Source organism: Muntiacus reevesi, chromosome 1 (genome assembly GCF_963930625.1).
Source record: "Muntiacus reevesi chromosome 1, mMunRee1.1, whole genome shotgun sequence".
Lineage (NCBI taxonomy): Eukaryota > Metazoa > Chordata > Mammalia > Artiodactyla > Cervidae > Muntiacus > Muntiacus reevesi.
The window spans coordinates 84,721,113-84,734,601 of record NC_089249.1 but is presented as its reverse complement, the minus strand read 5'-3'; the positions used below and the strand labels follow the sequence as shown (position 1 = coordinate 84,734,601).

General features: G+C 39.1%; 1 protein-coding gene across 1 annotated transcript; it reads left to right on the top strand.

Annotated features, from left to right (window-relative positions):
- Positions 1-761: 761 nt before the first annotated feature.
- LOC136144151 (olfactory receptor 5J3-like) lies at positions 762-2,048 on the top strand. The gene is made up of 2 exons (XM_065901852.1): positions 762-771; positions 1,087-2,048. Exons 1-2 carry the CDS (start codon positions 762-764, stop codon positions 2,046-2,048), a joined length of 972 nt encoding a protein of 323 aa, XP_065757924.1.
- Positions 2,049-13,489: the final 11,441 nt, after the last annotated feature.

Genomic DNA, 13,489 nt, shown 5'->3' with positions numbered 1-13,489 from the left:
TTGCTTTGTAGTAAGTTTCAAAGTCAGGAAATGTGAGTACTCCAACTTTATTGTTTTTTGCCAAGATTGTATTGACTATTCAGGGCCTTTTGAAATTTCATATGAATTTGAGGATTGGCTTTTCCATTTCTATGGGAAAAATCTAACAGAATTTTGATACTGATTGGGTAAAATGTGTAGATCATTTTGGAATACTGACATCTTAACAATGTTAAGTCTTAACCATGAACATGGGATGACTTGCCATTTTTAATGTCTCCTTCAATTTCGTTCAGCAATGCTTTATGGGTTTCGATATAAAAAGACTTTTCACCCTTTAGGAAGACTTATTATAAGTACTTAATTCTTGTAGATATTATAAATAGAAGTGATTTTTAAAATTCCTTTTTAGGTTGTTCATTCTTAGTGTACAGAAACAAAACATTTTTGCATGTTTAATTTCGCTGAATTTGATTATAAGCTCTAGTACCTTTCTAGTGGTTTCTTTGGTATTTTCTCTATATGAGATTATGTCCTCTGTGAATAGATAGTACTACTTCTTTCTTTCCAATTTGGGAAATTGTACTCCTAACAGTCTAAAACTATAAGCAAAGCTCAAGATTTACATAACTGAAAAAACCTACAATGGAGTACACTAAAAAGTAGCACTAATTCTGATTCAGCAGGTGATTAATTTCTTTATATTTTTCGACATTTTCCTAATTTTTTGTAATGAAATTATATTTCTTAGAAAAAAATTAAGGTGTTTACTAAAAAGGGCAATGATAGGAGGTAGGTATTACCAAAGTAGTGAAAAATGAGTTCATTCCAATGAAGAGGTTAGTAGCTTGTTGGTTTTACCAAGTTTGCATTTATTTTCACGCACAGGTAGCCATGCAAATGTGTGGGTTGTCCCTGGGCCTGAGTTGGTTAGATCTGCTAAATGAGAAGTTCCAGTTTCTCTGAAGACACTTCTGCTCACTTCCTTCCACAGTCCAAGCTGTCTATATCCAACATTATTTCACATGGCCCTATAAGGTTTCAAGCCCATTTGGGGTGCTCTTTGTATGTTTCCTATTATGGCTTCTTTTTTTCATTGTTTTGTAGCTGTGGTGCCACTTGAAATGAACAATCAAACAGACGTCACTGAATTCATCTTCTTGGGATTTTCCAACCATCCCAATCTACAGAGTTTGTTCTTCCTGGTCTTCCTGGTCATTTATCTGACAACTCTTTTTGGGAACACACTCATAATAATGGCCATCAGGGTCAGTCCTGCCCTCCACATCCCAATGTATTATTTCCTCAGCAACCTGAGTTTCTTGGACATTTGCTACACATCTACCACTGTCCCAGGCATGCTGGTGAACTTCTTCCAGGAGAAGAAGACTATCTCCTATGAGGGCTGCCTTTCCCAGATTTTCTTCCTTGTGACCTGTGCTGGCACTGAGGGTGTATTGTTGGCAGCTATGGCTTATGACCGCTATGTAGCCATCTGCCACCCTCTTCAATATCCAGGCCTTATGAGCGTGAAGGTCTGTGTCTGTTTGGTGACTGGGTCCTGGCTATGTGGACTGGTGAATTCTATGACACACACAGTATTGGCAGCCACACTTACTCTGTGTGGGCCTAACCAGATCAGTCACTTTCTCTGTGACATCCCATTCCTCCTGAAGCTCTCCTGCTCAGATACCTCTCTCAATGAGTTTGTGCTCCATGTGGCCAGTGCCACTATTGGCCTAAGTCCCTGCTTGTTTACTGCTGTGTCCTACATACTCATCATCTCTGCCATCCTTAGCATTCCCTCTGTTCAGGGCAGGAGCAAAGCCTTTTCTACCTGTGCATCCCACCTCACTGTGGTGGTTATCTTCTTTGGAACAGCCAACTTTAACTATGATAGACCCAATGTAGGCTATAACCTGGATATGGACATCCTGGTCTCTGTGTTCTTCTGTGTTGGGACCCCCATGATTAACCCCATCATCTATAGTCTGAGAAACAAGGAGATCAAAGGTGTCCTGAGGAAGCTGGCTAAAGAATGCTGGTTCTCTAGTGAGATCAGTGGTTAAACAGTTTCATTCTGGAAAATTTATTAATTGGAGAAAAATTGAGTATTCTAGCTACAATTTAAACAGCACTCTTTTTATATATGATCTCTTGACAACTGTGATGACTGGTTCCACCAGAACAAATATGTACACCTGTACTGAGCATTTCACACATTGTGATCCTAAATACTGTGTGTTCTCCAATCCACTGATAACTTAGAGCATTTTGTAACCTCCTAGATAAATCCTAGTATACATTAGCAGTCACTCCCCATATCCTCCCAAATTTGAAGCACTAGAAAACCACTATTCTGCTTCCTGGGTCCTTGGATATCCTTATTCTGGATGTCTCATATAAATAAAATTCTACAACATATGCCTTTTGTGTCTGGCTTCTTGGGACGTTTTCAAAGTTCATACACATACCATGTTGTGGTACTTCATTCCTTCTTCTCATTGAATGATTTCCATTTTACAGATATACCACATTTTACTTACTGACTCAATAGACATTTTAGTCATTCTCACATTTTGCTATTATGAATAATGCTGCTATGAACACTCACATTCAAGTTTTAGGAGAAATATTTGTATTTATATAGAGTCTATAGTTTTGAGTGGTATTGCTGGATCACATCATAAACTTTAAAAGGACTGTTAAATTTTTTCAAAGCAGAGGCACTATTTTACATTATCAAGGGCAGTGTATGTAGGTTCTAATTTCTCCACATCCTGACCGACATGTTATATGTACTTTTTGTTTTATAGCCATCCTAGTATGTGTAAAGTACTGTTATCATTTTGACTTGCACTTCCCAGATGCCTAATGACTCTAAGGTCTTTAATAAGCAACATTACTACTTCACAGGCAAGTCTGGCCTTGGAGTACAAAATGAGGTAGGGCAAAGGCTAACAGAGTTTTGCCAAGAGAATGCACTGGTCACAGCAAACACCCTCTTCCAACAACACAAGAGATGACTCTACACATGGACATCACCAGATGGTCAATACCAAAATCAGACTGATTATATTCTTTGCAGTAGAAGATGAAGAAACTCTATACAGTCAGCAAAAGCAAGACCATAAGCTGACTGTGGCTCAGATCATGAATTCTTTATTGCAAAATTCAGACTTAAATTGAAGAAAGTAGGGAAAACCACTAACCATTCAGGTATGACCTAAATCAAATCCCTTACAATTATACAGTGGAAGTGACAAATAGTTTCAAGGGATTAGATCTGATAGAGTGTCTGAAGAACTAACTACAGACAGAGGTTTGTAACATTATACAGGAGGCAGTGAACACTGTACAGGAGGCAGTGATAAAAATCATCCCCAAGAAAAAGAAATGCAAAAAAGAAAAATAGTTGTCTGAGGGGGTCTTACAAATAAGAGAGAAAAGAAGTGAAAGCAAAGGCAAAAAGGAAAGAAATACTCATCTGAATGCAGAATTCCAAAGAATAGCAAGGAGAGACAAGAAAGCCTTTCTAAGTGATCAGTACAAAGAAATAGAGGAAAACAATAGAATGGGAAAGACTAGAGATTTCCTCAAGAAAATTAGAGATACCAAGGGACTATTTCAGGCAAAAATGAACATAATAAAGGACAGAAATGACATAGACCTAACAGAAGCAGAAAATATTAAAAGGTGGCAAGAATATGCAGAAGAACTATACAAAAAAGATCTTCATGACACAGATAACCAGGATGGTGTGATTACTCACCTAAAGCTAGACATCCTGGAGTCTGAAGTCAAGTGGGCCTTAGGAAGCATCACTACAAACAAACCTAGTGGAGGTGATGGAAATCCAGTTGAACTATTTCAGATCCTAAAAGATGATGCTGCCAAAGTGCTGCACACAGTATGCCAGCAAATTTGGCAAACTCAGCCGTGGCCACAGGACTGGAAAATGTCAGTTTTCATTCCAATCCCAAGATTGGAAAGGCAATGCCAAAGAGTGTCCAAACTACCACACAGTTGCACTCATCCCACACGCTAGCAAAGTAATGCTCAAAATTCTCCAAGCTAGGCTTCAGCAGTATGTGAACCATGAAATTTCAGTTGCTCAACCTGGATTTAGAAAAGGCAGAGGAACCAGATATCAAATTGCCAACATCTGTTGGATCATTAAAAAAGCAAGAGAATTTTGGAAAAACACCTATTTCTGCTTCATTGACTACACCAAAGCCTTTGACTGTGTGGATCACAACAAACTATGGAAAATTCTTCAAGAGATGGGAACACCAGACCACCTCATCTGCCTCCTGAGAAATCTGTATGCAGGTCAAGAAACAACAGTTAGAACTGGACATGGAACAACAGACTGGTTCCAAATTGGGAAAGGACTACATCAAGGATATTTATTGTTACCCTGCTTATTTAACTTATATGCAAAGTATACCATGCAAAATGTCAGGCTGGAGGAAGCACAAGCTGGAATCAAGATTGCCGGGAGAAATATCAATAATCTCAGATATGCAGATAACACCATCCTAATGGCAGAAAATGAAGAGCCTCTTGATGAAAGTGAAAGAGGAGAGTGAAAAACTTGGCTTAAAACTCAACATTCAGAAAACTAAGTTCATGGCATCTGGTCCCATCACTTCATGGCAAATAGATAGGGAAACAATAGAAGCAGTGACGGACTTTATTTTCTTGGGCTTCAAAATCACTGCAGATGGTGACTGCAGCCATGCAATTAAAAGACACTTGCTCCTTGGAATAAAAGCTATGAACAAACCTAGACAGTGTATTAAAAAGCAGAGACATTACTTTGCTGACAAGATCCATCTAGTCCAAGCTATGGTTTTTCCAGTAGTTGTATAGATGTGAGAGTTGGACCATCAAGAAGGCTGAGCACCAAAGAATTGATGCTTTTGAACTGTGGTGTCAGAGAAGACTCTTGAGAGTCCCTTGGACTGCAAGGAGATCAAATCAGTCAATCCTAAATGAAATCAACCCTGAATGTTCATTGGAAGGACCGATGCCGAAGCTCCAATACTTTGGCCACCTGGTCCAAAGAACTGACTCATTTGAAAAGACCCTGATGCTGGGAAAGATTGAAGGCAGGAGGAGAAGGGGATGACAGAGAATGAAATGGTTGGATGGCATCACCAACTCAATGGATATGAGTCTGAGCAAGCTCTGGGAGTTGGTGATGGACAGGGAAGCCTGGCATGCTGCAGTCCATGGAGTCACAAAGAGTCAGACACAAGTGAACCGAACTACTTCACATGTGGAAAAATTTACCTTGCTAAGGAAGTTTTTGAGCTATAGATACTTTTTACTCTAATTTTGGTGAGACAAAATACTGCTAGATTTTCAGACTTGGAGTCTTTCTCCTATCTGTGCCCTACAGAGGTGTTTGATGACTCTGACTTATTCTTTTTTAGACCCCAAATCTACAGTGTCATGACCAGGTCATGAGAAATGCCATAACAATACCTCAGGGGATATGAAGATATAAGGATGCAAGTTAGCTGAGAGCAACCAGAGACAGTCCTTTCAGGTAGCCATCCAATAGCCACCTAATCCCACCAGCCAATTTACCAACTTTGCTCCTAAAGTGCCCACCAATACTCCAGAAACAGTCAGGAGGCTATAAAACCCTGCCACCAGCCAACTCGAGAGACTTTCCCTATTTTAGTAGGTGCACACCTCACACTATCCTGTACTAAGGATTTTAGCAGCCACTGGACTCATTAACTGCTCATAAATATTCCATGCATACATCTAATTATAACAGACTGAATTATGGGAAGGACATGCACAGTAGAGCATCTTGTTATAGAATCTGCAGCTGTCGTAGCTCAGTCAGTAAAGAATCTGCCTGCAATGCAGAAGATCTGGGTTTGGTTCCTGGGTCAGAAAGATCTCCTAGAGAAGAAAATGGCAACCCACTCCAGTGTTCTTGCCTGGAGAACCCCATGGACAAAGGAGTCTGGCAGGCTGCAGTCCATGGGGTCCGCAAGAGTAGGATACGACTTAGTGACTAAACCACCACCAGCTGTCAGTCAAGGCTGTCAGTCAATGACACCCCTTCCCCCGAAGATTATACAAATGACCCTGCTTTAAAAACCCTGTACCCTAGCCTTGCAGGGCCATTGACCTCCCTTGGTGTGGCCCACCTCTCTCTTGAGGTGTTCTCTCTGTTCTTTCTTCATGTGTGCTCAGTCCTGTCCAACTCTTTGCCACCTGTTGTTTCTTTCCTTATTGTTAATAAACTTTCTTGCAATGGGTAAGACCTTAGACTCTTCTTGCATCCTTACTAAGAACCAAGGCCCGCAGGAGGGTCTCCAGACCCTCCTTCCACTAACAGAAGGAAGGATGCATCACGCTCAGATGAGCAGACCTAATTGGGAGTGCTTAGCACCAAGAGAACAGATAGGTTGCTAAAACGGTAGCTCCGGATACACATTCAACAGGCAGGTCATGCAGCATGAGGAGTCCAAGTCTAAGGGGAAACTCCCCATACTGTTGGAATCCAAACAAATAAGCCCACAGGAGGATAAGCCAGTATCATAGGCTTCTGCCACCCATGACTTCTTAGTAGAACTCTAGTATTGAACTTCACTCAAAAATATCCCAGCTAAGAACAAGATGGTGGAGGAGTAAGTAAACGTGGAATACATCTCTCTCCACGGATACATCAGGAATATGTCTTCAGACACAGAAGGGCATGCAGAACACCAGCTGAGAACAGACAGGAGTACCTGACCAGCAGAAAATAATATATAAATTCAGGCAAAACTCGGTAGGATGAAGGAACTAGGGGGTAAAATGGGAGTGTTAGTAGGACTGGACCTGCCCTTGGTGGGTCCGATCCCCACATTGTGGCAACTGTGTGAGTCAGAGGAGAAACATTTAGGACTGAAAAGGAAGCAGCTGATCTGTGGCAGCCTAAATGGAATGAGAATCAGACAGTCCTTTCTGCAGCCATACATACCCTAGACAGCGCAGCGGCTGGGAGCTGGAGTTTAGGGATTGTGGAGTAATCCCAGGGCAAGCGCTGCTGTTGACTGCGGAGAGACTGATCGAGGGGATATGAAAGAGGAGATTGTGGTGGGAAATGCCTGTGGAGGAAAGCCTGGCATTAATGGAAGCAAGGTAATACTGCTGAGTCACGTGTAGGGGGTGGAGTCATCACCATAGTCTCTCTCCCCTCATGCATCCCCCATGCATTGGCAGTTGAACAATAGAGAGGCTGGCCCATGAAATGCCTGATGCACTGAACTACAGAGTAGAACCCGAGGCTGGGGACCCCTGTATGTGCCTGATGTGTGGAACAACAGAGAAAGACCCTTGGAAGGAAGCCCTCTAAGTGCCTGAATGGGCGGGGCTTCAGAGCAAGACTGACCAAAGAGGCCTTCTGATCGCCAGCTACAAGAAGCTCGGAAAAAAAGACTCTGATAGGGCCATAACTCCTGCGGCAGAGGCAGTCTGTGTCCCTGCACACCTGCCAGGGTCCCCACAAGCCAAGCAGCTGTGCTACCTTCATCCTCAGCTCTCACTGGGGCAGAACTGTCACATGCAAAGAAAGTCTTGCGCTTATGCGCTCAGGGTTGCTTTGGTAGTATCCAACTCTGAGACCCTGTGGACTGTGTCCTGCCAGGCTTCTCTGTCAGGGAGAGCGGTTCTTCAGGCAAGAATACTGGAGTGTATTGGCCAATACTGGTTGCCATACTCTTATAGAGCGCTGTATTTCCTACTTCCCTAGCCGCAAACTCCTCTGAGTACCTGGTGTTGCCAGAACCCCTGAGACTCAAGCAGCTGCACCAGCTCCACACCTGGCCCTCACATGGGCAAACCCAAGTCCTCCAGGGCAGCCTCAGGAGCAAACCCCAGTGGATGACCCATATCCAGAGGTGGAAATAAAACCACAATTGAAACCCAGCGGCAGTGTGACTAAGGAAGACGATCCAAAACCCTTCCAACCAGCTGCACAAGCTGCAGATTAAATCCACACGATCAACTAGGCAGACTCTGTGTCTGTGGAATATATAAAAGGTCACTGAGAGCTCCCACAAAAGAAAACGTGCTAGTTCTGATAGCTGTGGACATTGGAGGCAAGAACACAGAGAAGGAGCAGATTAGAATCTGAGCTGCCCCCACAGCAGGTCCAGAGATCAGCATAGTGTTAAAGGGCATCCTAGGGAGGTGAAGTGGACTGTGACTCCCAGCGAAGAAAAGGGACCTGACAGCTGTGACTCAAGAAAAACATTTATTGTTCTTATGTTTTGACTTGTTCTGTAGATTCTTTTGGACTTTTTCTTCTTTTTCCTTTCCCCCACCTCTGTTGCAGTTGTCAATTTTGTTGGCACTATGAAATCTAACTTAGCTTTTGAGCTTTTTTTTTTTTTCTCAGTCACGTATTTTGTTGTTGCTATAAACCTCTGCTTCTATAATGGGCTTTTGCAGTTCTGGGGAGGTTTTTTTTTTCTCTCTTTTTTTAATTTTTTAAACCGATTATTATTTTTTCTATACTTATTCCTTTGTTTGCTTTTCCTACTGTTCTTTTCCCCTTGCAGCTAATCTTCAATCTATATAAATATTCTTCATCTACCTCTATTTAACTTTGCATAGCTATTCTTTCTTTCCTTTCCTCTCAACATATTTTTCAGTTTTTTTTTTTTTCATTGCTTTATTCCCCAATTGGCACGTTGCTTTAGTTTTGTTTTCCAGCTTGTGCTTTAGTTAATTTTGTTTTTAACTGGTAAATATAATTTTTGATTTCCTTTGTTCACTGGGTCAATCTATTATACTTTATTTCTGTTGGACTGTTTTGACTTTGCTCATGGGTGTATATGTGTATATTCCATTATTTTAATTATTATTTGCCTGATTCTGTAACTGCCATTTGTATGGGGTTCATCTTTGATTTCTCATTTTTGGATATTTGTTTTAATCTTACTTAATGCCATAACAAACCACTTGTGGAATCTTCATTCCTGACCAGAGATCAAGCCCTGAGCCTTTGAAGTGGGAGCACTGACTCCAAGACCCTAGACTACTAGAGAACTAACCCTAGGAGGTGTCAAATAGTGAGAACTCATACAAAGGAAACCACCGTAATACAAGACCGGGCATCACCCAACCACCAATAGCACCCTGTACAGGATGCCTCATCTAAACAAACAAAATGAAAATACAAACCCAGTCATCAGCAGACAGGATTACCACCTCACTCAGCCTTGCCCATCAGAGGAAAAACAAACAAACAAAAACTTAGAATGGACCAACCTTAAAGGGCAGAAAGCAAAAGGAAGAAAGAATTCAACCTTGAAGCCCAGGAAAAGAAGACCTCAAACACAATTAAGTTAAAAAAAAAAAGAAAATGCAGATAAATACTACATGAATGAAGGAGCAAACTAGAAACACAGAAGTCCAAATAAATGAAGAGGAAATAGGCAAACTACCTGATAAAGAATTCAGAATAATGATAGTAAAGATAATCAAAAACCTTGAAAGAAAAATGGAGAAAATGCAAGAATCAATTAACAAAGACCTAGAAGAACTAAAGAATAAACATGCCAAGACAAACAACACAATTACTGAAATTAAAAATACTCTAGAAGGGATCAATAGCAAAATATCTGAAGTAGAAGAATGAATCATTGAGCTGGAAGATAAAATGGTGGAAATAGCTTCTGTAGAACAAAATAAAGTAAAAAGAATGAAAAGAACTGAGGATAGTCTCAGAGACCTCTGGGACAATATCAAATTCACCAACATTCAAATAATAGGGGTCCCAGAAGAAGAGAAAAAGAAAGGGTATGAGAAAATTTTTGAAGAGATTGTAGTTGAAAGCTTCCCCAATATGGAAAAGGAAATCATCAATCAAGTCCAAGAGACACAAAGACACTAATCAAACTAACAAAGAATAAACATAAAGAAATAACATTAAAAGCAGCAAGGGAGAGGCAACAAGTAACATACCAGAGAAACCCCACATGCTAAACAGCTGATCTTTCAGCAGAAGCTCTGCAGGCCAGAAGAGAATGACAGGATATATTTAAAGTACTGGAAGGGAAAAATCTACCACCAAGATTACTATACCCAGCAAGAATCTCATTCAAAACTGATGAGAAATATAAAGCTTTTCAGACAAGCAAAAGTTAAGAGAATTCAGTACCACCAAACCAGCTTTACAGCAAATGTTAAGTGGACTTACATAATCAAGAAATACAAGAGAAGAAAAAAGATCTATAAAATCAACCCCAAACAATTAAGAAAATGGCAACAGTAACATATATGACAATAATTAATTTAAATGTAAATGGATTAAATGCTCCAAACAAAAGACAGACTGGCTGAATGGACACAAAAACAAGACCCATATATATGCTGTCTACAAGAAACCCACTTTAGACCTCAAGACACATATAGACTGAAAGTGAGAGGGTGGAAAAATATATTCCAAACAAATGGGAAGCAAAAGAAAGCTGGAGTAGCAATCCTCATATCAGACAAAATAGACCTTGAAGTAAAGAAGATTACAAGAGATAAAGAAGGACACTACATAATGATCAAGGGATCAATCCAAGAGGAAGACATACAATTGTAAATATCCATGCACCCAACATAGGAGCACCTTAATACATAAGACAAACACCAACAGACATAAAAGGAAAAATTGACAGTAACACAATAATAGTAGGAGACTTTAACACCCCACTCACACCAATGGACATATCATCAAAACAGAAAATTAATAAGGAAACACAAGTCTTAAATGATATATTAGGTGAGATGGATCTCATTGATATCTTAAGGACATTCCATCCAAATGCAGAAGAATATACCTTCTTCTCAGGTGCACATGGAACATTCTCCAGGATAGACCACATCTTGGGTCACAAATCAAACCTCAGTAAATTTAAGAAAATTGAAATCGTATGAAGCATCTTCTCCAACCAAATGCTATGAGACTAGATATCAATTACAAAAAAAAAGCAACTGTAAGAAACACAAACACATGGAGATTAAAACAGTATGTTTCTAAATAACCAACAGATTACTGAAGAAATCAAAAGGGAAATCAAAAAATTTCTAGGAACAAATGACAATGAAAACACAACTCAAAACTTATGGGATACAGTAGAAGCAGTCCTAAGAGGGATACAATCCTACCTCAAGACACAAGAAAAACATCAAATAGACAGCCTAACTTTACACCTAAAACAACTGGAAAAAGAACAACAACAACAAAAGAAAAAATTAGTAGAAGGAAAAAAATAATAAAGATCAAAGCAGAAATAAATGAAAAAAAATGAAAGAAAAAATAGTAAAGATTAATAAAACTAAAAGCTGGGTTTTTGAAAAGATAAAGTTGATAAACCTCTAGCCAGGGGGGGAATAAAGAGAGAGAGAAGAATCAAATCAACAAAATTAGAAATGAAAAAGGAGACGTTACAACAGACAATGCAGAAATACAAAGGATTATAATAGACTATTATGAACAACTGTATAGCAATAAAATGGATAACCTGGAAGAAATGACAGATTCTGAGAAATGTTCAATTTTCCAAGACTGAACCAGAAGAAATAGAAATTATGAACAACCCAATTACAAGCACTGAAATTGAAGCTGTGATCAAAAATCTCCCAAAAAACAAAAGCCCAGGACCAGATGGCTTCACAGGAGAATCCTATCAAACATTTAGAGAAGAGCTAATACCTATCCTTCTAAATAAAACTCTTTCAAAAAATTGCAGAGAAAGGAACACTTCCAAACTCATTCTACAAGGCAACCATCACCCTGATACCAAAATCAGACAAAGACAACACACAAAAAAGAAAACTACGGGCCAATATCACTGATGAACATAGATGCAAAAATCCTCAACAAAATTTTAGCAAACAGAATACAGTAACACATCAAAAAGCTCATACACCATGATAGTGTTGGGTTTATTCCAGGAATGCAAGGAATCTTCAATATATGCAAATCAATCAATGTGATACACCATATTAATAAATTGAAAGATAAAAACCATATGATAATCTCAATAGATGCAGAAAAAGCCTTTGACAAATTCAGCACCAATTTATGATTAAAACTTTTCATAAAATGGGCATAGAAGGAACCTACCTCAACATAGTAAAGGACATATATGATAAGCCTACAGCAAATATTATTCTCAATGCTGAGAAACTGAAAGCATTCCCCCTAAGATCAGGAACAAGACAAGGGTGTCACTTTCACCACTATTATTCAACATAGTTCTGGGAGTCCTAGCTACAGCAATCAGAGAAGAAAAATTAAAGGAATGCAGATCAGAAAAGAAGAAGTAAACTCTCACTGTTTGCAGGTGACATAATACTGTACATAGAAAGTCCTAAAGATAGTATCAGAAAATTACTAGAGCTAATCAGTGAATTTAGCAAAGTTGCAGGATACAAAGTCAATACACAGAAATCACTTGAATTTCTATATCCTAACAATAAAAAATCAGAAAGAGAAATTAAGGAATCAATCCCATTCACCATTGCAACAAAAAGAATTAAATATCTAGGAATGAACTTATCTAAGGAGACAAAAGAACTGTACACAGAAAATTATAAGACACTGATGAAAGAAATCAAAGATGACATAAAACAGATGGAGAGATATTCCACATTCCTGGATAAGAATCAATATTGTGGAAATGACTATACTACCAAATGCAATCTACAGATTCAATGTGATCCCTATCAAATTACCAATGGCATTTTTCACAGAACTGGAACAAAAAATTTCACAATTCATATGGAAACACAAAAGACCCCAAATAGCCAAAGCAGTCTTGAGAGAGAAGAATGGAGCTGGAGGAATCAACCTTCCTAACCTCAGATTATACTACAAAGATACAGTCATCAAGACAGTATGGTTCTGGCACAAAAACAGAAATATAGACCAATGGAACAAAATAGAAAGCCCAGAAATAAACCCATGCACCCATGGGTAGCTTATTTTTTGATAAAGGAGGCAAGAATATATAGTGGGGCAAAAACAGCCTCTTCAATAAATGATGCTGGGAAAACAGGACAGCTACATGTAAAAGAATGAAATTAAAACACTTCCTAACACCATACACAAAGATAAACTCAAAATGGATTAAAGACCTAAATGTAAGACCAGAAACTCTTAGAAGAAAACATAGGTAGAACACTTGATGACATAAATCAAAGCAAGATCCTCTATGACCCACCTCCTAGAGTAACAGAAATAAAAACAAAAGTAAACAAGTGGAACCTGATTAAACTTAAAAGCTTTTGCACAGCAAAGGAAACTATAAGCAAGGTGAAAAGACAACACTCAGAATGGGAGAAAATAATAGCAAATGAAACAACTGACAAAGGATTAATTTCCAAAATATACAAGCAGCTCATATAACTCAATACCAGGAAAACAAACAACCCAATCAAAAAGTGGGGAAAAGACCTAAATGGACATTTCTCCAAAGACAACATACAGACAGCT